Below are 25,438 nucleotides of genomic sequence, written 5' to 3' on the forward strand. Positions count from 1 at the left end.
GGTAAACAGCTGTTCTTCGAGATCAGTAAACAAATACATTACATTACTTGAACCGACCTGGGATGGTGCCAGCAATGTGCTATGCGTAGGTGTGTACAGCTGTCAGGCAGCGGGGAAGTGCCATGTTATAGCAGAGTGAAATTACGATGGACAGGTTGTCTCGTATCTGCGGTTGCGAGATGAAAGTCCATCGTAATTTACAGCGAATCCTCGCACTAGGAAGGGTTACACAGCCCATTTGACAGCGCATTAATGACAGTGGTCTCGGGCCAGCCCGTTGAACATCCACACGATGATTACAAAATCGGGTGGGCCAATCATCGGCTGGGAGGCTGTAACATGTTATTTCATGCTACACAGGCGTTGGTAAGAAGTGTAATTGTCGCGTGGTGACTGCTGCGCAACAGCGGCACGACGTCTTCAAATATGTGGCCGCATGTGCTTATGTGCTAGTCGATGGTGTAGGCGAGGCTGGAAAAGGAAATAGCACTGCAATAAGATCGTCGACTATGCGTGGTGGTGTGAGTGCCGCAACGCTTACAGCATGCCAAGCGGTGGGCATCAGTGGGCGAGCACGTCGTGGCTGACAGCAGACAGCAGACAGTAACAGCCATGCGTGGATGACAGAGCATGCGGTGATTATGTCAGGCTTGTCAGACCGAACGTTGCTCAAGAGCTGGATTAAGAAATTTGATGTAGTCGATGACGTGCAGCGAGGCCCGTTGGCATCGCAGGCGCGCAGGCACATCGCAGACAAGCTCTGGGCCCGCGCGATTATGGCCCGAGTCGCAAGGCTTTTCAGGCTCGGACGAGGTACGGGTCTAGTCTGGCAAGGCTTGCGATGCTCGGCAGGCGAGGAGGGCGATTTGAGGGCGAAGTGGCAGCGATCGGCATCGAGTTCCCCTGACGTTGTGCCCCAAGCGGCGTGGTGCCGAACGGGACAATGGGGCTGCTCATTTCACGTTTCGTCGGGCCAACCAGCTCGCCGCTGCTTTTCGACTGCACCACCCCTTGCCTCGACGCTGATAAGTGAAGTGCCAGCTTTCTTCTCTCGCTCCACACCCACATCTTGTCGCTCATTACTTGCCCGTTGGTGTTGATCGTGCCAGGACTTTCACGGCATCTCTACGTCACGACCGGCGGCGCAGAAGCTTGGTGGTTCGCAGCAAACGGCCGCGCCACTCAGGAACACGAAAAGCGTTGCGACAGCCCCTTCACGTATCAGTCAAGCCTCTGTTTCTTGCACCGCTCGCAGTACGTAGGTCCATTTCCTCCAAGCGTCCGCGGTCTCCCGCTGCACCTGCCCAATCCCAGCCTTCAATCTCTTTCCCAGCTTTCGTCTATCTCCTGCACGCTATCCGGCACTGCCGCTCCCCGGCTTTGTCCACGCTCCGGGTGCATGAGCGCGTCAGTACTACTAAGACTGCCCTTCATCCACCACTGTCCCAGCCGCTGCTCGCCGACATCCTCACGCAGCGCCGCCAATTCAATTCTTCCTCGAGTCGCCTGCTGATCCCTTTCCCGTCTAGCTCCTCCCGCAACCTCCTGCATTCTTCACCGCCAGCTCCAACGTGGGACGATACTCGAGCCTACACCTCCCTGCGTCTGCCCTGCCTACTCTAATACCGCCGTCCGAGAGCAATTGCTGCAATGCCTGTCCGAAGCATCAACCCGTTCGCATCCACCGCCCCTGCTCCCCCCCTCGATCCCTCCGCCGAGAAGCGCGAGCCAGCGCGTCGACAATCCTTCGCAAAGGGCAACAAGTTCACATCCCTCTTCGGTGGCTCCCCCAAGTCCCGGACCGACGCCGCTCTCCTGCGTGAGGCATTCGTTGCCCAGCAACAGGCGCTACTCAACAACCCCTCGCCGTCGCAAATCTCTCTCCCGACCATCAATCTGACCACCGCGACCGGCGAGAAGATGCCCACGGAGCCCAAGACCCTCTTCCAGCCGCCTTCGCCAGAGGAGCAGCGCCGCCTCGCACGAGCACACGCCCAATTCGGTCCCCTTGGCTCCCAGAAGCACCGCTACCTCAGCAAGTTCGAGGGCGAGTTCGGCGACCCCATTGAGGACGAGCCGCCATATTATTTCCTTTTCACCACATACATCAGCTACTTAATCCTAATAGTATTCGGACATGTTCGCGACTTCTTCGGCAAGCGCTTCAGGAAGCAACACTACAGCCATCTGCAGGAGAAGGACGGATATGCACCCCTCAACAGCGACTTTGACAACTTCTACACGAGGCGGCTGAAGATGCGCATTAACGACTGCTTCTCGCGACCGACGACTGGTGTCCCTGGACGTTTCATCACCGTGCTTGACCGCAAGTCAGACGACGGCAACAACACCTTCAAGATGCTCGGCACCACCACAGAAACCCTCAACATGAGCTCCTACAACTACCTCGGATTTGCTCAATCGGAAGGTCCCTGTGCAGACGCCGCCGAAGCTACCATCAGGAAATACGGAATCTCAATGGCCAGTCCCCGATCAGACAGCGGTACTTCAGACCTCACTGTCGAGGTTGAAGACCTCATCGCCAAGTTCGTTGGCAAGCCAGCTTCAATGGTCTTCTCTATGGGTTTCGTTACGAACGCTACCACATTCCCCACCATTGTTGGAAAGGGCTGCCTCATGATCTCCGACGAACTCAACCACTCTTCCATCCGATTCGGCGCTCGTCTCTCCGGCGCCATGGTTACAATGTTCAAGCATAATGACATGCGCGATCTCGAGCGCAAGCTCCGTGAAGCCATCTCGCAAGGTCAGCCCCGCACCCACCGCCCCTGGAAGAAGATCTTGGTCGCCGTTGAGGGTCTCTACTCCATGGAGGGCACCATGTGCAATCTCCCCGGTATCATCAGCCTGAAGCACAAGTACAAGTTCAACCTCTTCGTCGACGAAGCCCACTCTGTCGGTGGTGTCGGCCCTCGCGGACGTGGTGTATGCGACTACTTTGGCATCGACCCCTCGGAAGTTGACATCCTCATGGGTACATTGACGAAGTCCTTTGGCGCAAACGGTGGTTACATCGCTGCTGAGAAGCCCATCATCGACAAGCTCCGCACCTCCAACGCCGCCATGCTCTTCGCCGAGTCACCCGCACCACCCGTCCTCATGCAAATCTCCTCCGCCCTCCGTATCATTGACGGTTCCATTGTCCCCGGCCAAGGTGAAGAGCGCCTCCAGCGTCTCTGCTTCAACTCACGCTACCTCCGTCTCGGTTTGAAGCGCCTCGGCTTCATCGTCTACGGCCACGACGACTCCCCCATCATCCCCGTCATGTTGTACAACCCCGCCAAGATGCCCGCCTTCTCCCACGAGATGCTCAAGCGCAAGATCTCCGTCGTTGTCGTCGGTTACCCAGCCACCCCCCTCGTCTCATCACGAGCCCGCTTCTGCGTCAGCGCCGCGCACACCAAGGACGATCTCGACCGTATGCTCACGGCTTGCGACCAAGTTGGCGAGCTCCTCCAACTCAAGTTTAGCAGTGGTGTAGCTGGCGGTGCGGAACCTGAGGACTTGCTTGAGATGAGCAAGGCCGCGGATGATAACAAGGAGACGATGCCCAAGCCCCCCAGGTGGAGGATCGAGGATGTGCTCAAGAGGACTGTTGATGATGTTCAAGGGACGCTGCGGTAAAAAGAATTACAAGTTCATATATGTCCTACGCAGCATCTTTCCTTGTATCATCTTCTCATCAACGCTTTTTGTCATCCCGACCACACTTATTGGTTTCACGACGTTATTCAGCAAACTTTTGGAGCATTTTGGCGTCCGTTCTCGTGCGCGTTGGCCTCGTCGTGGCGCGTGTTTGCTTGCATGTATCATAACTCTTTCTCGATTCAATACCCTCGCTGTTGGCTTTTTTACACTATTAAACTTTTTTTTACGTCTGCATGGCATTGCCAGTTTTTGTCTGGAGATGTGATGATGATTTGCATTTGATGGATATGATTGTTCGGCGTGTTTTCTTGTTTATGTTTGTGATTTGTGAATATGCATTTTGACATCGTGGTGACTAAGTGGTTGGAGTGGGTTGTAGTCGGTAATAGTAATGTGGTGGCTGGGTGATTGGGAAGGTGGAGCATAGAGGGTTGATGATAGATATGCATGTAGATTAGATGGTCTATAGGTACGTGATGTATAATGGAGGGCGGTATAAGAGATAGCAGCGCGGGGATAGTAAAAGAGAATAATTGTCATGATGAGCACACCTCTTTCCTCAGTTTGAACGTGGCATACTAGGCTTTTGCACACGACTATGCCTTTTGTTTTCTTGAGATGTGAAAAGTTCGATGTACCGATATGTCTACGTTGCCTCGTCTGCTCTTCTTCTGTATTTGCTTGGTTAAATGTTGGGTGTAAGACGATGTATGTAAGGTGGAAGGCAGAGAAAAGCAGTTCGTGATGTAAAACAAGGAGGGTTGCGTGAGAAGCCGGAGGAAATACATGATGAGGCTGTTTGACGGACAGAAGATAATCTTAGTTGGGTTTGGTTATGTTGGCTATGAGGGTTGTGGGGACGACTTGAATTGGCAGTTGGTAGAGAAATGGGATGTCACGTCGGTAATGTAGTAGAATGCATATATAGGAGGCGAAATAATAAGTCCAAGTCAGTCAGAAGATTTCCCCATGACCAATGCTACTCTAAAGTAAAGTCACACTCGAAGATCACGGCATCACCAAATTGTCAAACAGGCTTCCAGGTATCATAACTGCGATTCAACAATCAAACTATATACAACTCAAAAGTTCTCATAAAACCCCTCGTAACATTCATACCACATCATCCAATCCATCATCCATCGCTAGGCAAAAGCAAACTCACATCCAAGCGTTTAACCGCGGGTAAGAGTAAGACCGTAAGCAGACAGAATCTCGTTGACAGGCTGGAAGTAAGTGACACCTCCGCTGGAGCAGTCACCAGAGCCACCGGAAGTGACACCCTGGGCCTGGGCACCGCTGTACCAGGAACCGCCAGAGTCACCGGGCTCAGCGCAGACGTTAGTCTGAGTAAGGCCAGTAACACGGCCCTCAGCGTAGGAGACGGTGGCGCCGAGAGCGCGGATAGTACCGCAGAAGACACCGGTGGTGGAACCGGAGCGGCAGACGCTGCCGCCGGTGGCGGTGGCGGTGCTGCCGGAGACGGGGAGGGTGCTGCCGGCGTAGTTGTTGATGCGGCCCTGGTACGTGTTGCCAGAGGTGCCGCGGATGTACGAGTAGTCGTTGCCGGGGAAGCTGGAGCCAGCGAAAGTACCGATGGTGGCACCGGCGCTGGTGGAGGCAGTGTTGCCAGTGGTACCGCAGTGGCCGGCGGAGACGAATCCACCGGTGACGGAGAAACCGACGGAGCAGCGGCCGGCACGGTTGATGTAGTAGGCGTCACCACCACGGATGGTAGCGAAGGTGGTGGGCATGGCCGCAACGGTCTTGACCTCATACTCGGAGTCGGCGAGACCAACCTTCTTGGCGAGGTCGGCAGCGGAGTCGGTACTGTCGGCGAGAGCCTCGAAGACGAGCTTGTTGGAGGCAACGTCGACGTAGTAGGCGGCGATGCCAGACTCGGAGCGCTTGGCGGACTCAATGTCCATGTTGTCAAGAGCAGCCTTGGCCGCCTCAAGCTTGGAGAGAGGGACGGAGACGAGGAGGGGCTTAGCACCGGCGGCCTCGACCTCAGAGGCGGAGGCCTCGTCGGTGACGGCAACGGTGAGGTCACCGTCAACGAGGTAGGCACCACCGAAGGAGGCTCCGGTGGAGGTACGGAGCTGCTCGATGACATCGGTGGCCTTGAGCTCGCGGGCAACACGGGCGTGGGCCTGCTCGGCATCAAGTCCAAGGTCGCGCTTCATGGCAGCGAGGATGTCGGGGTGCAGGCTGTTGGCAGCAGTGGTAGGGGCACCGTAGACGATGGGCAGGAAGACTGCCACGGCAGCGAGGAAGTTGGTGAGAACCATGGTGAAGATACCGAACGTTTGATGTTGTAGAGGCGAGAGCGAAGGTAGTAGAGTGAGTGACACTGATGAGAGTGATGATTTGAAAACGACGGGAATACCCTCCTATACTTATACTTCTTCGTCCACCTCTGGCGTCGTGACTTGCATCATGTCTTCGTCCGTTGCTGTGCAAGATAGAGCCCTAGCTCGCATACACGGCTACGAACTGCCTCCTTCCTCATCCGCTACGTGGTGTGGTCCCACGTGCTTGCAGTATCAGAAAGGTAGTCTCCAAAAGGCACCTCACAAGAGCTGTAAATTGGATCGACCGCTAACCAGAATATCTCCTTCCTCTTCCGCTGCAAGGCATGTTTACCCCGGGGTGCTACGTTTCAAGAGTATCGGAAAGGTAAACCCCATAGGGCACCTCACAAGACATTGCCCCCACGGTGTTACACCCAAACAGGCACCTGACAAGAGATTCGCCCCTGGAGGCCATCGAGCTATCGATGTAGCAGCTCTTAACACCAAAGTTAACGGTCTGCAAGCACCCCTACGCTATCCAGGTACGCGAATCCGTTCAGGAAGGAGGTTGAGATACGACAGAGATCCGGTAGGGGTAGATAAGCGAGTTGGTCGGATAATGTGCCAGCCTTAGGGAATAACCCCGCACGGGCATATCCGTTCATGCAGAAGCCATACACACCTCTTTACCATACCTTCCTGATTCATCATGTGTCCCGCTGCCAAGAGCCAAGACCTTTATCTTCTAATATCGAGGGGCGCTTAGCAGATAGGAGCTTTTGCGATGGCTCTCTTTATTCGCCGACTTTCTTGTAGTGCCGGTAGTTTGGCGTTCTACCCTCTTGGCGAGCTCGGGAATTGCAAGGGCATAGTCCACCTATTCTGGTGTTTGCTCGTAGTCCAGGTAAATGGCCAGTAGATATGCGTGCTAATCGTGGTGATCGTCACTGGCAGCTCCCCAGGGTTGAACTTGTAAGCGTAGCGACAGTGTCTAGACTCGTAGGAAATCCCTATGAGTCAGGGAACTTTGCCGGTTCGTCGCTGATCAAGAAGGGTCCAGCTGCTTCTAAGTGATCAATCCTCGTGGTCTTTACCATTGGTAAATACGCGGTGGTAGAAGTTCAGTTAGCTCCAGCGCCGTTCGTCGAATACTAATCAACCTAGAATCCTGCTGCAGGAGGACCACAACTTCCTGCACACATGTGCTGGCGCTGTTCGGTCTACTGTATGGACGTTGTTTTTCCGCGTTACTAGTATCCGCAGCAGTTGTGAAGGATCAGAAGGGAGGGACGCTCCGAGCGGGTCCTACACCCTCCTCCTGCCGGTACTCGTATTAGAGTGCAAGCTTCCAATCAGCGCGAGGCGTTGGCAAGTATTCGTCAATGCGACCTCGGAAAACTAGATGCATGGGGGATAGCATACAGATTGCCACAACCGCTCGTAGCGTCCTCATGCCCAGCCGTTTGCCGTGCCTGAACCAAGGACGGCTGGTGCCTGGCTGCAAGCGTGGTGGCTGGAGACGTGACCACGTATTGCACCATCGTTCTACAAGCCGAGGTAAATTCGCTGCGCACGCGGCTATGATGAAGTCAACGGCGCCTGCACCATGTTCGAAGTTGAGTCGAGTGGCAAGAAGTTATGCTGTTGTATCCGCATTTGTGAAGTGGCTGATGAGACGTGATGTGTGAGTACCTGCGGGTGCAGAGGTGATGGACGGAGGGGCAGACGTGGCCGACGCCGGCGAACATCATTTCCACTAGCGCAACGCTAAAACGCACGACGTTCCAGACAGGAAGGAGCTATACGTTGATGTCATGCGGACATGAGACAGACGCACCTCACAAAAGAAAAAGCATATACCTGGAGTGTAGACTACATCACGATGGAAGCATGCAAAGTAGGTAAGTTGACGTCGATGTAGGCTCCAGAGTTTTCAGTTTTCCTAGGTTAACGTGGACGGGTTCTGAGTGATATCGCATAGCTACATTGCACCCGCCCATTCTATAAGGTACAACTCCGGCTCGCAACGCCACCCTGAAGACATCGCAAGTCCCTACAATGCACAGGCAAAATCGTCCCAAAGCGCCGCTTTCCTCTTGTCGTCGGCCGCCAAGTCCTCACACTTAGACGCGGAACCTTTGCAAAACAGATCGAAGGTGAACGGAAAAGCAGAGTACCAGCATGAGCAAATGTTACTCAATTTATCCCTCTCAGTGATGTCAACAGGCGACTCTGTCTTTGATGTACCCTCGATGGATGTTTTTATATGCCAGTTGCTTGTGTCATTGTAATTCGCACACTTGAGATCACCGAGAGCAGTGTAATCTGTGAGCCAGGGAAGTTTATCCTCTCGCTCATCCGGTGTGACGTAGACGCCGTAGAGGCGGTCGTTGAGTTTGAGCACGCCACCACGTCTTTTGGTGGCGTCAGTATCGCACTGAGTTGATTAGTAGCTGGACTGATGTTGTCATGGGAATGCACTGATATCTTACATTGCGTATGATATCCTTGTAAGTCAAGCGACAGTGGTCGACTTTGGTGTCGTTCGTAGCTCCTTCAAAAAAGTACCAAGTGGGTCGAGCTTGAATGAACAACGCAGGATCAGCGACCGCAAAGAATCCAACATGCGAGTCAGCGTTTGTTTTTGTAAGTTTATACGCCCTACTTGCGTTACGGAAATCCGCGGTATCGCGCACAGATGGTGGAATTGGGGTTGCTGGATCCCAAGAGTTGATGATGTCTTCACAGAACTGTTGGGCAAAGCCAACTGCCTCCTCTCCGTCGAATTCTTTGGCGTTAGGGTACTGGGCATGGCCTTCACCAAAGCAAGTACGGTCTTTCGTTGCATCCGTGTTGAGTAGTTGGTCTTTGTGGGCGTCTACAAAGGTACCGATCCATGAGGCCTCTCTGCCCCTTACGGACTCGTCCGGGAGTTCTCTGTAATACGGGGCGCTTAGTATATCGGCCTTTCGTTCTTCGTCAAGCTCAGTCCCAATATCGAATTCAGCTCTATCGGGTTGTAGTAGAGAAGGGTCGTAGTTCGGCTGGGAAAGTCCGCGCCAGTGGAACCAGCCTTTTACTTGGATTTGGGCAGATTCTTCGTTATTGAAAGGAACGACCATTTTGCCGTAAGATGGATCATTATCAATTCTAGGGAAGTAAGGAACCGTGCCGCCGATAGCCTGCGATACATAGTTGGATAGGGCAAAAAGAGCATAGTTGTCCGCTAGACATGATCAGCTTGACAGGCATTTGTGCAGGATATGATGAACATGCCGTTCAATGCTCCCCAGTCATTAGAGCTGTCGTGAACTCGAGCCAAAACCTTGGCACAAAGTACTCCGTAGCAAGCTGACCACGACTCCTTGACTCCGCCAGGAGAATCTTGCCATACATTAACCCAAAGGTCTGAGATGGGTCGCTTTAGTTCTTTCGATGTAGGAAGAAACTGGACCAGCATGCGCAGCAAGGTAGTAGCTGATCGATGTCAATGATCTAGCGGAAAGTGTACAATTGTTGAATTACTCGCCTCGATTGTCGTGATAATACCCTGAATTGTATCGAGCCGTAAGATTAGTGGGGGAATTGATACCCATCTGAACCCTGTGGTTCAGTGGAGGGAGCCCGAAGTATTCGGGACAGATTACAAGCCCCGGTTGTTGACCTTGCGTGCCGTCCCTCTTTCGTGTGTCAACTATTGTCTTCGCAATGCCCGGAAAGTTGGTGCGGTCGTCACACGGAGCTGAGCGGTCGAAGTTGCACCTCACCGAAATTGGCTCTGAAAGTTGCAGCACGCCTGGAAAAACACTCTTGATGACCGGGATGTGTTCGACTGAACTTTTACCAAAAAACAGCCAAAAGTTTGGGTTGTCCGTATAGGCTATTTGGCTTTTGACTGTGACGTTGGCCATATCCATAACATCTTTCAGATCGTTGTCAAGCATGTCTCGATGCTCAGCCTTGCATGAATCATCAAAGGAGATTATGGAATTGGCAGTGGATGGGAGCGCTGATACCGAGGGCTGAGGGCCTGTTTGTGCGAGAGTCTGGGAAGGTGATTGTGAATCTGCTTGAGAGGACGCTTGTAAGCTAGCCTGAGAAGCAGCGGAGACCACCTGAGACGCCACCGAGGCAGTCTGGGAAACTGCAGAGGCTACCTGCGAAGAACTTTGCGCGGCGCCATCCGCTATGAGAGAGAGGATCAAGAAGATCGTGAGGATTAAACCATTCGGTCTAAACACTGACGTGGCTAACGAACGGACTTTCTTGATGGCGTTGAACATGTTGCAGGACGAGCGGTAGGAGAGGAATAGCCGTAAAATGGCAGGGCACTAGATATAGTATGCAGGTATAGTAAAGATGTGAGATGATGTTGGCTGTGTGGTATTCGCGTGATGGTGTTTATTGAAGAGAGATTGTAGGAAGGATGGAGAGAACTGCGATGCGAGATCTTATACTCACCGATGACTGTTGCGTAGGACGTGGAAGTATGCTTTCTGTCATAGCAGAGTCGTTGTGACTAGTCTATAGGATTTGGTGACTGGACGAAGGCTCAAGTTCTGGTTTAGTGAGGGATGGGATGTTTCGCGGTTCGTGTCATTTTCCGGACCGCATATGACGGAATGTACTCCAGCGTCGTGTAAATAAAGACTCTTATACTCCATACATGTGCACACCCAGCATCTCATCTGGCCGCCTAGGCTACCCACTAATGCACCGCATGTTCGCCACAGCACCCATGGTAGCCCCTTGCTGGGTCCAAACATCTGCGCAAGTCTTCCCCGGTGCCTTACAGACCATAGCCGCACCCATGGGGTTGCTACCAAACCAACACGTACAGAGCCGCCCCGTACGTTCGCTATCGTTGATATCGATAAAGGGTGCGACCCGCCATGCACTCGTGGCATTGTAATCCGTGCATTTGGATTCTAAGGTCCGTGGTATGTCCCAGTGGGCTGATGGAGGCGTCATAGCGCCTACGGCGAAGATCTGCAAGTGCGTCAATAATGGTTCTTAAGTCTGACTCTCGACGATTCGTCTAGCATTATCGTTCGGTCAAATCCAACGAAAAAAAACGCACCATGTCGTTAATTTTGAGATAGCCACCATATTTGTCGTCACTGTCTCCTCCATCACACTAGGTTTGTTAGTATTGGACCCAACCATTAGTGGAGATTAGCAGCCCACATGTGTAATGAGGTCGTTGTATGTTGCTATACAATGCGAAGCTTTCTCGTCGGATTGTATACCTTCGAAATATACAGATAAGTTCTTCCCTGTCATGAAGCTATCAGGGCCTGGGGAGACATAGTAGGACAGATCCTTTGTACCATCCGGGAGTGGTGTATACAACTCGACTTCCTTATCGATTTGGAAGATGCGCGGATGTAGAGGCTTGCCAGCGAGCATGTAGTCGTTGACTTTGTTCTTGCAAAAGTTGTCCAATTCACTCTGAAACTTCGTCAAATGTAAAGGCTATGGCGTCCGGGAACGCGGCTTTATCTTCGCGATAACATGTGTATTCTTTTGATGCACCCAGGTTGGACATGCCGTTCTGTTTTGCTTCGTTGAACACTTTCAGGAACTTGTCACGAAGTGCTTTAAAACCGGATGTGGTGGCGCCAAAGGACCAGGGCGCATTCTCTAGATCAGCCTGAGATTCTTTTGGAAGTTGATCCTTGAAGTCCACAATGTCTGTCTTCTGGTATCGCTCGACGTCGTAATACCACTGGGAATCACTCTCTGCGCTAAATTCCGGAGTCGCCTGGAAGGTCTGGATATCTCTCAAAAGAAGAGGCCGAATGATGGGATTTGGACCATCTTCGAGACGAGGAAGCCATGGAAAGTTGGATGCTCCAAGACTGTTAGATTCCCCAAGTTGATGAGAAACGTACTTCTGCAACGCAAAAAGAGCATAGTTATCGGCTATACCCGTCAGCATCGGGTAAGAGTTCTTCTTGTTGTCAAATGCATACCATTAAGAATGCTCCATGTTTCACTGTCGGCCAACTGAGCTAGGAGCTTAGTGCAGTATACACCATAGCAAGCTGTCCATTTGCTCGCTCCACCCGCATATCGCATGTGCACCCACAGGTTGGAGATATGCCGGTTCCAGCCCTCTCGTTGTGGGAGATAGTAGAGCAAAGCTCGCAAGAGTGCGGAAGCTATTAGTAGATTAGTATAGGGTGAATGTGGATATGTTCGAGATGGCATTCCCATACCTTGGTTCTCATGATAAGAGCCCATATTGAACCGGCGCGTCCAGTCGACTGAATCGCTCAGACCCATCTGTACTGCCTCATTCAGAGGAGGGAATCGGAAGTACTCCTAACAAAAGTAGAGATTAGGTTTGAGGTCCACCCGGGGGCCTTCGCTGCCTATGCCGCCATACACGTGTTTACTTTGACATGCCGCTGTCTCGTTCTTGATGTCGCAAACCGCATTGATCTTCCAAGCAGCACTCAAGGTTGCGCTTGAATAGTCCTTAAACACGCTCTCGACCGTGCTAGCATTTGGAATAGCGCTAGTACCAAGATACTCGACGAAGGGTAGGTCTTGTTCAAGATTGGCATTTGACCAATCTAGCTTTCCATAAAAGGCCAACGTGCCAGTCCCGACAAAGGCGGTTTTGATGATGTTCTTTTGATCGGGGTCACAAGTATTGCCGATCACGAAATTCTTGTCCGCGTCGACGTTGGGGACTACAATGGGCGCCGCGGAGGCAGCTTGTGAATTTGTCGGAGTAGTGCTTGGCGACGCGGCCTGAGAGATAGCTTGAGTGGTCTGAGAGGCGACATGAGAAGGCTGGGAAGTAGCCTGAGAGGTCTGAGATGTTACTAGTGAAGTCTGAGAGGCAGCCTGCGAAGCCTGAGAGGAGGCCTGCACAGAAGCCCGTGATGCGCTTGGTGAGGTGTCGGTACCAGCCTCAGCCGAGCTTTGAGCAGCAGTCCCGGCGATTAGAGAAAGGATCAAGAAGAGCGTGAAGACTACGCTGTTCAGTGGGATGATAGCCATGCTGGAGCTGCGAACGTCCTTGCGGGCGTGAAAGATCGAAGACTGCGTGGCCGACAATAGTAAACGTAGCTTGGTAGTGTGCGATAGGCCGTGTAGATGTGCGAACGTGGATGGCGCGTTGTTGGGTAGTCAATCGATGTGTAGTAGTTCATATGAGAGAGATTGTAGGAAGAAAAGAAGGAGAATGCATTGCAAGACCTTGTACTCAGCGATGACTATTGCGAAAGACGTGGTAGGATAATTTTGGTCATATACCGGAGTCATTATGACTAGATTCCATCAGGCGAATGACTGTTTGTTGCTTGGGCCGTAGTTCATATATCTCATCCGTTCCAAGATGCGTAGATGTTCCGAAGACGGGCGTGTTCCTTTGGACCCGTAAAGATCGACTCAACGGCTCGCTCGCAAAGTGCTCTGATATCCTTTCGGTCTAAATGAAAGTGCTGTGCCGCAAGGTAGTACTCTTGCGAGAGTGGACTGCAAAAGACACCTACATCATCCGTCTGCCGGGTGTTAGTCATCACGAGAAACACACAGTCTCCAGAGCTGAACGTACGCTCAGAGCGACTGGAACACTGCTATGTCGCCACACTCCAAAGTGGTGGTCCGAGTAAGTGCCCGTGATCATCTTAGCATGCACATTACAGCTGAGGCACAGCTCAACGCCGATTCCGTGCTGCTCGATGGTCTTTTTGAACTCATCTTTGACATGTATGACGTGACCCAGTCTGTCAGGTTGCCATGACAAGAGTCTTTGCAACTCCAAATCCGAGGCAGAATTTTCGCTCTCGGCAAAGTGCAGGGTGATCTTCAGTCCGGCAGCCTTTGCCCGAGCGAAGCTGTCGCCGAATATGCGAACATCACCTTTGGCTGGGTCGCCGCATAGGTCGACACCAACAACGCCGGCGGACTGATACTTGATGGCGAGATCGACGACTTCTTCCGCGTCTGCGATGTTGTTGCGACGGTCGATTGACAGTATGAGGAAAGCTCGCATGGTATTGTTAGCATCGTCGTTGTGGGCATTGAGTATGTCCAAAACGGTCTTCACGTAATCATCCCTGGTTACGCCCTCTCCAAGGATCGCTCTTGGGGTTGTTCGAAGCTCAACGTATACAACCCCATCATCCTGGAAGTCTTGCAACACAGCCCTGGTGGAGTACCTAGATTGATCAACCGCAGCTCACTATACACGTCCGTGTCGACAGACATACTGGATGCTCGGCAGATCACTGCAAAGGCGATAGATGTATGACGAAAAGAGCGGGAAGAACCTAATCTAGCTGTCAGACGTCTGCTAGTATTTTTCGCGTGGTGAGCCAGTTGTTTGGGACGACCGAGCGGGTAGCGATCATTTGTCAGGAGAACATTGGCCGCGAAATCGCTTGCGCGATCGTCTTGGCCCATGTATCCCCAACGGCACGCCGGTGTTACAGCGAGAATTCCGAACGACGAGCAAATCGAGCTAGGCCTACGTTTTGATATCGTAGTCGACCTTGCCCGCGGGTATGGCGACCAAGGGGTCCTCGAGGTCGAAGTCAGGCTGCCGTGCTTTCTTTGTCTCCCATATGGCGTGCAGGCAGTCGCGACTGATGCTGCCGGTTAAGTGGGCATGAAGCTGAGTCGCGTCATTAGCAGCAGCGAACGGAAGTCTGAGCGTCCTTGGCGCGATGACTAGGGACCGAGGAGGCTGGAGCAGTACCTCAATCTTGGGCAAGCCCTTGGTGAAGGCAGCGTCGACGGGCAGGTCGTGTGCAGTCGCGATGGGAAGTGCAGCCATGCTGGGGAACACGGCGGTATTGGTGGCGTGGGGATGGTTCTCGAAGCGATAATGGAAAGGTGAACAGACTTCAGGAGGAGGCCTGGGGGGTATAGCGGCGGACGCGGGTCATAGTGCCAGCCGAGGCTGCTCGCTGCTCATTCGTCCGTCGCCTAAAGGAGGAGGTGCGCTGCAGGAGATTGCAGCGCGCGCCTTCTTCGTCAAGGTCTGGACAGCAGCAGAGCATAGCAACACCACGTTGGCGCCTCCAGCTGTGCAAACACCCGACCCGACAGCACGCAGGGCTCCTTCACGTTACCGCCCCTTCACATCGCTCACGTGTCACGACAGGTGTTTGCAGTGGGCATCTTCGCGACAGACTGGCGGAGCAGCGCCCTTTGATCTCCAGCGCTCGTTGCTCGGCTAGGCCAAGCTAAGCTCACCCCGGGCCGCTCCTGTACCTCACTCATCTCCAAGCACTCACCCTTCCATCCTCACGCCCCCACGACCGTTTGCCAGCCGCCGCTCCCTCTGCGCAAGCAATTGATTCTGCTCTGCGCGCGTCTAGCCATTGCTGCCGCCTGTCCATCGCTCCTGCCGCCGCTCTCTCTCTCTCGCTTCCGGCTGCCGCGCTCCCTAGGAGGCCCCTGGATTCGCCTGCCTCGCCGTTTCGCGCCGCTCGCGACAACACCCTCACCACCAGCACACCACTAATATATGGCCGATATGAATCAAGAAACGATCCAGCAGAAGATTCAGCTCGCCCGCCGCGACGCTGAGGCGCTCAAGGACAGGATAAAGCGCAAGAAGGATGAGCTCGCTGACACGACCCGTATGTTCTTTTTCCAGCCGGCGTGCTCACCGCATCGGAACCTCGTAGACGGCTAACACAAGAGCGCAGTTCGCGATGTCGCCAGAGACCGTGTCGAGGCTCTGCCGCGCCTCACCATGAAGACGAAGCGCACCCTCAAGGGCCATCTGGCTAAAATCTACGCCATGCACTGGTCCACCGACCGCAGACATCTCGTCTCCGCCTCGCAGGACGGAAAGCTCATCATCTGGGACGCTTACACGACCAACAAGGTCCATGCCATTCCTCTGCGATCGTCCTGGGTCATGACGTGCGCCTACTCCCCGTCGGGCAACTACGTCGCCTGTGGTGGCCTCGATAACATCTGCTCCATCTACAACCTGTCGGCGCGGGAAGGCCCAACACGCGTGGCACGCGAGTTGTCTGGCCACTCGGGTTACCTCAGTTGCTGCAGATTTATTTCCGACAAGCGCATCCTTACATCATCCGGTGACATGACGTGTGTGTTGTGGGATCTGGAGACTGGCTCCAAGGTACATGAGTTCGCCGACCATCTCGGTGATGTAATGAGCTTGAGCATCAACCCGCTCGACCACAATCAATTTGTCTCCGGTGCTTGCGACGCCTTCGCGAAGCTCTGGGACATCAGACAGCAGAAGTGCGTGCAGACCTTTGCCGCGCACGACTCTGACATCAACGCCATCCAATTCTTCCCCAACGGAAATGCCTTCGGTACCGGTTCCGACGATGCCTCCTGCCGTCTGTTCGACATCCGCGCCGACCGCGAGCTCGCATCATACCAGGTACGCCCGCTGACATATCTGGCACTCTTGGCATTTGGATTACTAATGTCTGCCATAGATTCCTGAGCCCGTCTGCGGTATCACATCCGTAGCCTTCTCCGTCTCTGGAAGACTGCTATTTGCTGGTTACGACGACTTCGAATGCAAGGTAAGCAGTCAGCGCAGCCCCTACAGGTTCCACAGTCTAATAATATCCAGGTTTGGGACGTACTTCGCGGCGAACGCGTAGGCACATTGCAAGGACACGACAACCGCGTCAGCTGTCTCGGCGTTAGCAACGACGCGCTCAGTCTATGCACTGGTTCATGGGACTCAATGGTAGGTTCTCTCGTGCTCCCGTCTGCATCACACAACTGACTTGGCATAGCTGCGCATTTGGGCATAAGTGCCGTCAGCCTCCCCAACTTCCACGACGCCATGTAACGACGCCAATCCGAACGTGTGCGCCTTACCGTAATATTGGCAAACTACAACCTACGACAGCGATCTCCGCAACTCCTGGCATACCATACCCCTGCTGCATCTTATCAACCAGGAGACTGAGCGCTGCCATACTCTAAGAATATAATACTCGCACCTGTTGGAATCGTCGATGTGGCTACGGTGCCAACTGATGTCCCGGCGCCCGGAATCTTTTTGTGCTCAAACTACTTTTTCTTTTCATACCACTGTTCTATTCCTTTCTCGACGGTGCGAGCATACTGCTCACACTCGTCTTCATGTCCGGGCCGGCTGTTCTACGTACATGAGTAGCACCTATCTACATCAACCTTCGACATAGTCTTCTCCTTGCGTTCTGCCTGATCATTAAAAGCGACCGATTGTACTTGCACTTGCGTGGGAAGAGATGGGGCTGTGCAAGACGGGGAGCTTCATTACTGTATGTTTCGGATTCTACTACGTGCAAATGGTTTTGGAGAATCCATGGATGAGGGGGACTGAATGGACGGATCATGGCTTTCTGGCGCATGGGCTTTCAATGTGTACGATTTGATTGGGTTGTGAAGGATGAGTCGATAGTCAGCGAGTTTCTATATACCTCTTTTAAGTTTATCGAACGCTTTTGCATGATGAGAAGATGACTGATATTGCCTTTTCCATGAACCTTGGAACGTCTCGAGCATTCCAAGGTTTGAGTGCGCTCAGTCCAGGTCAGCTCGTGAAAGAAGTAATCAACGGCAACGTGCCTTCTAGACCTTGTCGCGACTGTTGTTCGGCGCTCTCAGCGGTTACTGTAGCCTCAGCGGTAGAAGTTACTTTTCGCATGCTGGCCTAGGCCATTGTGCGAGGCATTAACAGCTCCAAGGTGATTGCACCACCTGGGATGATACCCGCTCGCGAATCTAGTGGCGCGCACACCGTTATGCATATGACTAGGTTGTCCAGGGGACCCCAATTGCCCATCCGGACGTCACTCCGGGACAAGCAGTGACAAGCCGGAGTATCAGCGATCAGAGCTTATTGTGGTGACGGTAGCGTGACCGTACTTTAAGCGTTCGTCGGGCAGGGCTGATAGATTATGGTTGTGATCTTCATGGATGACAGCAGAGCGACCGAGTAGAAGACGCAGGAGCCACGTCGTATTTTACTTTCACCCGGGCGGTTATGCAACGTCTTTCTATTTTCGAAGAGAAATCAATGTATCGAACCATCGTCTTTGGCATTAACGTGCCTCAGCTAATGCCCGCAATCTTAGGCTGCATGGCAACTGGACCCTGGAATCGACAAAAGGAAGCGCCTCAGCCGATGCAGGAGTCGATCGGAGAATAGGAACGCGATGGATGGCATTAATGCTTCTAGAAGCGAGCACAGAAGGATTCCATTGCATGTGCACCGGGGGACTCGCATCCGGGATGTGGCCGGGACGAGGATATCAAACAAGACCGAAAGAGAGATCCCTCGGCCCCTTTTGGTCGGCGGTGCCATGGAACTCTGGTGCTGCATGACAGTTGGTGCCTCGACGAGATTGAAACATCCAGAGCGCATGAGAGGGTTAGCAGAGTCGAAAGGTCATTGTGACGTGTAGCCTCAAAACAGCAGCGAGGATAGGGCAGGTTGATGCTGCGACAGACGTGTCGAGGAGGCGTGTAGCAAGATAGTTCGGCATGGTGTTTCAGCAGTCGTCAGGCTTTCACGCGGCGCCCCAAGCCATTGCGCGCCACCCGCGGGTCCTCGATTGGGCGGTGTACAGGCGGGTGAGCGTGTTTCGCACTCGAGCGTCCTGTTTCATAAGGCCGACATGCCTTTGCGCTTCGCCAATGGAGTGCGATGCGGCCCCGTGCGGGCGTCTAATGCATCGTGAAATCGGCCGGTCAGCATCAGCCCTAAAACAGCACCTACCAAGCACACCCCTACACACCGTACCGCCTCGACCACGTTATCCACGTACGCACGTTGGAATCCTCGAGGGAATTCTCCCGTGCGCGTCCAATTGCATCGCTGAAACCCCAGCGCGTACTCGAAAATAGCCCTGCAAGCACGCGCGCCAAGGCCTGTCATCTAGCGGAGCACCATCCCAGACGACCGACCCCAACCTTGCAACGACTCCCTTTCCTTCTGCCCACCACAGACCAACGCGTCACCAGACACCGGGACCTGTACACGGACTCTGCAAACAGCTGACGCTGACCGTCCCCCTTCTCCACACATATATCAGTCCGGCGCCCGTCATTCGGGTCCCGCTCTTCTTTTTCTTTCGTCATGACTACAGCCGCTCAAGACGAATTCAACGAACTGATCCGAGACAAGGACCGCGAAGACCGCCACCCAGAAGACCGACACAACGACTCCGACCTCTCCGACCCGGAATCCCCTGGTGCCGCCGACGACTACCTCGAGAAGATCGATACCGACGACGAGCTCGACATCCCAGCCGACATGAGGGCGAATTACTACATGCCCAACCTGCGCTCAGAGGCCAACACGGGGCCCAAGGGTGTCATTGCTGACGCCCAGGCGTTTGAGCAGGCCAAGAAGCAAGCACGCCGATTCACATGGAAGAAGAACGCCGCACCCGCACAGTACAACGTCAATGCCTATCACGACGAGAAGACATCGAGCAGTGATGACGAGGTCGACGAGGGCTTCATGCGCCAATGGCGTGAGGCCAGGTTGAAGGAACTGCAGAATGTTGGTGAGAGGATACGGTCGAGGACCAACAGCCCCAGCCGGAGGATATATGGAAGCATGCCGTTGGTGGATGGCGTGGGGTACCTCGATGCTGTTGACAAGACGGCGTCGAGTACTGTCGTCGTCGTCTTTATCTACAACAGTGATGTATGTATACACATCACTCCACCCACTGTTTAACTCCTACTAACAGCACCATAGCCATTTGCCGAGGTATCAAAAATGTTCGAGCAGGTTATGCACGAGGTAGCAAAGCGCAACGACACCGTCCGCTTCGTCAAGATGTACAACGACGACGCCGAGATCGAGGACACCGGGGTTCCTGCCGTCCTGGCATACAAAGGCGGCGAGAAGTTCGCAGACCTGATACCGCTCGTCGAATGCCTGCCCGATGATTCGGAGCTCAGCGCTGTCGCCCTCGAGACCGTCTTCAGACAGTGAGTCCTTTCCTCCATGCACGACCAACATGCATCAAATGACTGACAATCATCAGAAAACGCATCCTCTGAGCAGCATGTTCATACCCGCCTTCACGAAACTCTCTTACCATCTCATACCCGTGATACTCATCTCACGACTGCGCTATCCTCCCCACCGCCGTTTTCCCACCGGTGGTTCATCGGCGCTATTATATCATCGGATCACCCATCATCCGACCCTGGCAGTTTCACCACGACACCGCTGCACGTCGCCCTACCCCTCCTCATCTCACTACCAAATGATGACAGGGCAACCTCTACGACTAGCTCCCTCCCTCACTCCCATGTGGGCGTACTCAGTCCTCTGCAGGATGGGCCTCGCGCACCTTGTCGCCTCCGCATTAACGACTACTATTTCCTTACCATCTTTCCTCATTTAGCGACGCAGTTCTGTTTATACTATGCATTGGGATATTTGCATATTTGCAAAGGCGTCTTTACTACTTGACTACATTACATGGTCATGTTCGGCGTTGTTAGGTTAGATGGATGTTGCCGCAGGGCTTTGTACTTGTTACGATACGAATAGTGTTGCGCCTGCTGCTGAGGGTGTGTTGGCGGATACCCAATTTGATATCAGTTCCTCGAGATGTGTTCTCGACTTATTATTTCTCTCTCCAGTCTTGTATTCTTGATGTTCGTCTCGTGCTTTCCTGTCCTCGTTCTTTCCATATGCAGTCTTCGGCAAGTTTCTCGCTTGTGATCGGTCTGTCGCTCCTTCCCGATATCTTCACGTATACATTTGTCCTTGACTAAACGCTCACAACGATGCAGCGATCTTCTCCAGCTCGGAAATGCATGCGCGACCTACCTGCGCAAAAGTGGATGCGTTGCTGTGCCACATGGGCGATTCGACGAGTTGGCGTCTAGTAAGCGCCCACGCCTTCCGTATGTTCTTGGGGTACTTTTGACCCATTGAACAGTTGAGTGCTGCGTATAAGTATCTGCCAGAGTAAGAAAGAGCTGGTCATATTGCCTCTCATTTCCCCTTGTTAAGCATCCAATCATGCCTTCGTTCATGTTGTCCTTCCGGCATCATTCCGCAAGTGGGAAAGCGCCCCCTGCACCTACACCTTCGTCAACTAGCAAACCATCAGTACCACTTCACAATCTTTGCGAGCGATGTCGCAAGTTCTCAAATGAGTGCAGCGCTCTGGAGTGGCTGCAGAGACCTCGTGGTCAACCCGTCCCATTGTGGCCCTTCTCGCGCTTATGCACCGTCACTCAAATCTCTCAGTCAGCGCCATCTTGCCACTTTTGCAAGATGATGTTTGCGGAGTTGCAGCATGGAGCTGCACGCGGTATACGCCCGGCTGGCGATGAGGGTGTTTATGCGTGTCCCCGAACCGAGAGGAGCAGTACAGAATTACTACTCCGGATGAGGCTGGTCAGAGGTGAAATGAGGAGCGAGGATGATGGGAGAGGCTTTGCTATGTTCAAGTTTCAGACTTTTGATAGTGAGTTCTAGCAAATCGCTTTCCCTGGTCGCTTACTGACGAAGGCGGGTAGACACCACCACTGGAGCGTTCAACAGCCACATCACAGCCAGAGAAACACCCCTCCTCGCTCGCGATAACATCCAGAAAGCCAAGCAGTGGCTGAATACCTGTCTGTCAGAACACACAGCATGTCGCAAATTCCACAGCAGCACCGTTTCCAACCCCCAGCAACGACCAACGCGCGTCCTCGAAATCACACCCACCACCATTCGCCTCCGTTGCAATATGCAGAACGAGCATTTTGACTACCTCGTCTTAAGCTACATGTGGGGAACGAATTACACCCAACAAATCCAGCTCCGTCAATCCAATCTTAACGCCTTTCAAAAAGAGATCCCTCGAGCCCAATTGGAGGCATCAGACGTATACAAGGAAGCGATCCGCGTCACGCTCGCCCTAGGCTACCGCTACCTCTGGATAGACAGCCTAGCCATAATCCAAGACTCAGATGAAGACTGGACCTACGAAGCACGCCGCATGGCTATCGTCTACGGCAACGCAACGGCCAACCTCGCTTTCCTCTTCCCACCCCACTCACCCTCTGCACCATCCCGTCGCGAAGACCCACGATCTTCGAATCCATGTATCCTCCGGGCTTCATCTTCGCATACACCTGGTATATATATTGAGCACACGAAGTCCTCACTGCGTCTCGCCCTCGACACGGAGGAGGCGAGTAGAGACTGGCTCGCTCAACGCAACTGGCCGCTCTTCAATCGCGCATGGACGTTCCAGGAGTATCTCCTTGCGCCACGGACGTTACTGCTTGGGCATAAGAATCTGATGTGGCAGTGCTCCGAGGGGTTTTGGGATGAATTGCTTGGGCCGATTGCAGAACCACCGGTTACAGACCCCACGACGACGACGGTGCAAGTATCTTTGCACGGCAGAGACCGAGGGAAGTCTCGGTACTTCCCCAACACCATCAAAGAGATCAATACACTCGCAAAGACAAACAGCTTTTCCTCGCCAGTTATCCTCTCCTTCGCGCTCTCCTACCAAAATGTCATCAACGAGTATCGCAGCCGCAAACTCTCTTTCTCCAAAGACCGCATCGTAGCTTTCGCAGGCATAGCGCGTGCGTTCTCCAACCTGGGCCAACTCACCTACCTAGCCGGGCTGTGGAAAGAAATACTAGCAATAACCATGCTATGGTACGTCGACAAAAAAGCGAAATGGCTTGTCCGCCTCGAGAATGGAATATCGAATGGAGCGGAGATGAAACCATCGATGTGGACAGCGGAAATCGAAGAGGGTATCGTGCAAACCACATCACCACTCCCAAGTTGGTCATGGTTCTCAGTCCCGATATGGAAATACTACCAACTCCAACACCTCTTCAGCGACGACGAACTAGTCGTCCGGAGTAAAAGCGACTCCGAACCTCATCTCGTCCGCTGGACCGACATGTTCTTCGCTGAAACCAAGGGCTTCAAGTTCGCTGGACACGCGCAAGATCGCGTACCGGAATCTAGCCCGTTTGACTTCTCAGGCTTGCAAGTCACACTCGCTACGTTGGTTTTACCTATTAAGGCGGATTGGCCCGCTGATCTGGCAGCACAGATGAAGCGGTTGCAAAGCCTTCCTGCGCTTTCTTCCAACCGTGGGTTTAGTTGGGACCCAGTTCTGGAGTATTACACTGATGATCCAGCGGGAAGGATGTCGCCACCACGCAACGCGGTGTATGCGCTGATGGCGGAGTGTCAGGTTGTTAGGACTGCGGGAAAGAATACGGTGCAGCGGCGGTTGGCGGGGTTGATGTTAGCACCGGGAAGTAAGGAGGGGACGTGGAAGAGAGTGGGAGTGTGGAAGTTGAGGATTAATGTTGTGGGTGTTGGTGTTGATGGGGGTAATATTGGGGAGGTGGCGAGGAGGTGGGCGAAGGTTAGTGTGCTGTCGGGGAAGTGGAAGGGTGTGCTTGTTACGCTGGTGTAGCGTTGTGACGGGTAGATAAGAGGATTGTTTGGGGGATATGTGGGCTTAGGCCGAGGGCAAAGAGTGTGGCTTTACTCCCTGTAATTATCAGAAGGAGAAGTTAGGTGGCCGAATATGCAGTGCATGGTAGAGTTGTAGTACCAAAAGAGCGGCTCCGCCAGCGTCGCGTTTCTGTCTACTACCCTTGGTATACTCCTCGGGTAGCGTTGCTACACAAAATAGCTAATAGCTACTTGCATGTCTTCGCCAGAATGCAGGATATATCTTTCCATATTTCGCATTCAGCTCACCTCGTAGTCTGCAAACTTGTAGCCAAAGACCAAGGGGAACACAATCCAAGCAAGTATAAACGAGGCTCCAATCTGTGAAGACACTCCCAAACGCCTCCAATGTCTCCCCGTCAAACCCAGCCATCTTCGGCATCCATGCCAATCACCCCGATGCCGATGACCCCATCAATTCACCACCGCCATCATACATCCCCAATCCGGATGACGAACTTGGGCTGGCACGCCTCGTTTGTAATGGGGCGCGGACACGGAGACAATCACCCGTCAGGACCTTGGAAGGGAAGCTGAGAACCTTGGAACTCAGATCCCTTGGTTGGTGGGCGTGCCTGTTAGTGGTTCGCTGCCCGCTACCGGCACGGGGTACCGCGCACTTTCGAATCATTCCGAAGTCAATCTCTCTGCAAAAATCCGCATCACCATCTCTCGCGAATCCCCATCAACACCTGCGCATCTCGTCCACTACGATGGAGTCACGCAACAAACCTGATACCATGCTGCAGCACGAAAATGCAGATCCAAGTGCGCCGCCTGATCCTGACGATACGACCGACTATGGCTTGCAGCGGATGCTTGATTTGCCGACAGAGCTACGCTGTTACATACTAGAGCTCCTCATCAAGGACGAGCACTTCGAAGCCTACTACACACTTCTCGAGCATCCGGAGATGGGCGATTTGGTCCGCTGCAACTTTGCTGCGCAGTTCAAAGCGATCAAACAGCACCGCTACCTCGCCAGCCAGCTTCAGCATATCCTAACAACTACGGCCTTACTTTGGACGCATACAAACCGCCCGCGCTCAAGCGAGCAGCTAGCTGAGTTCTTGAATAGCAATCTACATGATGAAAACCTGCGTATATCAGTGGATAGCTCTGATCATGCTGTCGGCATGCTCGCCGAGTACCAAGCACTCTTAATCGACGCGGATATCCTTACAGATCAGTTCGTTCACATAGCACTAGGCAATGCAGTAGCTCGGTGGGCCTCATCCGATCAGTCTCGCTATGGTACCGATACCCTGTCTGATGTCGAGCATCATCGTGTACTTCGTGCATTTTTCCGGTTGCAACTCTACGTTGTAATCCGGAAACTCTATGGAAAAGGGAAAGGCTTCAGACGGAAGATCAGAAGCTTGTTCTCGATGTGGACGACGTGGGAGTTTGACGAGGTGAGAAGCTTAGCCGAATGGATCAAAATCGAACGTCCATTCCTACCGCGAGATTACGACGCCAGTATCCGCAAGTTGTTTGCCTGTGTGGACAGACATTTCTACAACGACATGGTCCCGTATGTCAAAATCAAACCCGCTCCTTGTCGCGACCGGAACCGACGTTCTGCGTTCGCGAAAAAGTCGAAGACTTGGCTCGACACGCCTGCGACAACTCGTGAAGGTCGAGCTGATGCCCGAAACAAGAACTGGAGACCGCTTGGTCACAGTTACGGATGTTACGTCGGTTATACACAACAGGTGTATCGAGAGCATTGTCTTGCTGAGGGTTTCCCATTTTGGTGTCGATATACAAAGCCACATGGTGGATGGTGGCGTTTCCGCGATGCCGAGCTGTTCCAGAAATTCGGGCAGGCTGGGGTCTATGACACGCCAACAGGGCCGTGGCGGTGAAAGTCGTGTAGACTCAATGTTGGGCTCTACGATCGCATGTATCATGCTGTCAGCGCTACATTGTGGACGGAATCACGATGTAGATGTTCCGTAGACTCAACTCTAGGTACGGCTTGGCGATCCTCTCAATCTCTTCT

At 53.3% G+C, this 25,438-nt stretch overlaps 9 protein-coding genes across 9 annotated transcripts; 5 read left to right on the forward strand and 4 right to left on the reverse strand.

Annotated features, from left to right (window-relative positions):
* Window positions 1-1,650: 1,650 nt before the first annotated feature.
* On the forward strand, window positions 1,651-3,645 carry LCB2 (serine palmitoyltransferase component; the record flags this gene model as incomplete). The annotated part of the gene is made up of 1 exon (XM_051439972.1): window positions 1,651-3,645. The coding sequence occupies one exon, from the start codon at window positions 1,651-1,653 to the stop codon at window positions 3,643-3,645; it is 1,995 nt and encodes a 664-aa protein (XP_051286194.1).
* Window positions 3,646-4,844: 1,199 nt separating this feature from the next.
* J4E90_010461 (uncharacterized protein) lies at window positions 4,845-5,960 on the reverse strand (the record flags this gene model as incomplete). Its single annotated transcript, XM_051439973.1, has 1 exon — window positions 4,845-5,960. One exon carries the CDS (start codon window positions 5,958-5,960, stop codon window positions 4,845-4,847), a length of 1,116 nt encoding a protein of 371 aa, XP_051286195.1.
* Window positions 5,961-8,016: 2,056 nt separating this feature from the next.
* On the reverse strand, window positions 8,017-9,085 carry J4E90_010462 (uncharacterized protein; the record flags this gene model as incomplete). Its single annotated transcript, XM_051439974.1, has 2 exons — window positions 8,017-8,400; window positions 8,456-9,085. 2 exons carry the CDS (start codon window positions 9,083-9,085, stop codon window positions 8,017-8,019), a joined length of 1,014 nt encoding a protein of 337 aa, XP_051286196.1.
* Window positions 9,086-11,409: 2,324 nt separating this feature from the next.
* J4E90_010463 (uncharacterized protein) lies at window positions 11,410-12,209 on the reverse strand (the record flags this gene model as incomplete). Its single annotated transcript, XM_051439975.1, has 2 exons — window positions 11,410-11,744; window positions 12,185-12,209. The coding sequence occupies 2 exons, from the start codon at window positions 12,207-12,209 to the stop codon at window positions 11,410-11,412; spliced, it is 360 nt and encodes a 119-aa protein (XP_051286197.1).
* Window positions 12,210-13,300: 1,091 nt separating this feature from the next.
* Window positions 13,301-14,757, reverse strand: J4E90_010464 (uncharacterized protein; the record flags this gene model as incomplete). The annotated part of the gene is made up of 5 exons (XM_051439976.1): window positions 13,301-13,480; window positions 13,534-14,140; window positions 14,192-14,251; window positions 14,453-14,595; window positions 14,680-14,757. The coding sequence occupies 5 exons, from the start codon at window positions 14,755-14,757 to the stop codon at window positions 13,301-13,303; spliced, it is 1,068 nt and encodes a 355-aa protein (XP_051286198.1).
* A 696-nt stretch (window positions 14,758-15,453) lies between these two features.
* On the forward strand, window positions 15,454-16,735 carry GB1 (Guanine nucleotide-binding protein subunit beta; the record flags this gene model as incomplete). Its single annotated transcript, XM_051439977.1, has 5 exons — window positions 15,454-15,568; window positions 15,638-16,350; window positions 16,409-16,498; window positions 16,549-16,668; window positions 16,718-16,735. 5 exons carry the CDS (start codon window positions 15,454-15,456, stop codon window positions 16,733-16,735), a joined length of 1,056 nt encoding a protein of 351 aa, XP_051286199.1.
* Window positions 16,736-19,050: 2,315 nt separating this feature from the next.
* On the forward strand, window positions 19,051-19,920 carry J4E90_010466 (uncharacterized protein; the record flags this gene model as incomplete). The annotated part of the gene is made up of 2 exons (XM_051439978.1): window positions 19,051-19,626; window positions 19,681-19,920. The coding sequence occupies 2 exons, from the start codon at window positions 19,051-19,053 to the stop codon at window positions 19,918-19,920; spliced, it is 816 nt and encodes a 271-aa protein (XP_051286200.1).
* Window positions 19,921-21,277: 1,357 nt separating this feature from the next.
* Window positions 21,278-23,392, forward strand: J4E90_010467 (uncharacterized protein; the record flags this gene model as incomplete). Its single annotated transcript, XM_051439979.1, has 2 exons — window positions 21,278-21,283; window positions 21,542-23,392. The coding sequence occupies 2 exons, from the start codon at window positions 21,278-21,280 to the stop codon at window positions 23,390-23,392; spliced, it is 1,857 nt and encodes a 618-aa protein (XP_051286201.1).
* A 781-nt stretch (window positions 23,393-24,173) lies between these two features.
* On the forward strand, window positions 24,174-25,301 carry J4E90_010468 (uncharacterized protein; the record flags this gene model as incomplete). The annotated part of the gene is made up of 1 exon (XM_051439980.1): window positions 24,174-25,301. One exon carries the CDS (start codon window positions 24,174-24,176, stop codon window positions 25,299-25,301), a length of 1,128 nt encoding a protein of 375 aa, XP_051286202.1.
* Window positions 25,302-25,438: the final 137 nt, after the last annotated feature.

This window comes from Alternaria incomplexa (genome assembly GCF_024043165.1).
Source record: "Alternaria incomplexa strain BMP 0042 chromosome Unknown scaffold_22, whole genome shotgun sequence".
Taxonomy (NCBI): Eukaryota; Fungi; Ascomycota; class Dothideomycetes; order Pleosporales; family Pleosporaceae; genus Alternaria; species Alternaria incomplexa.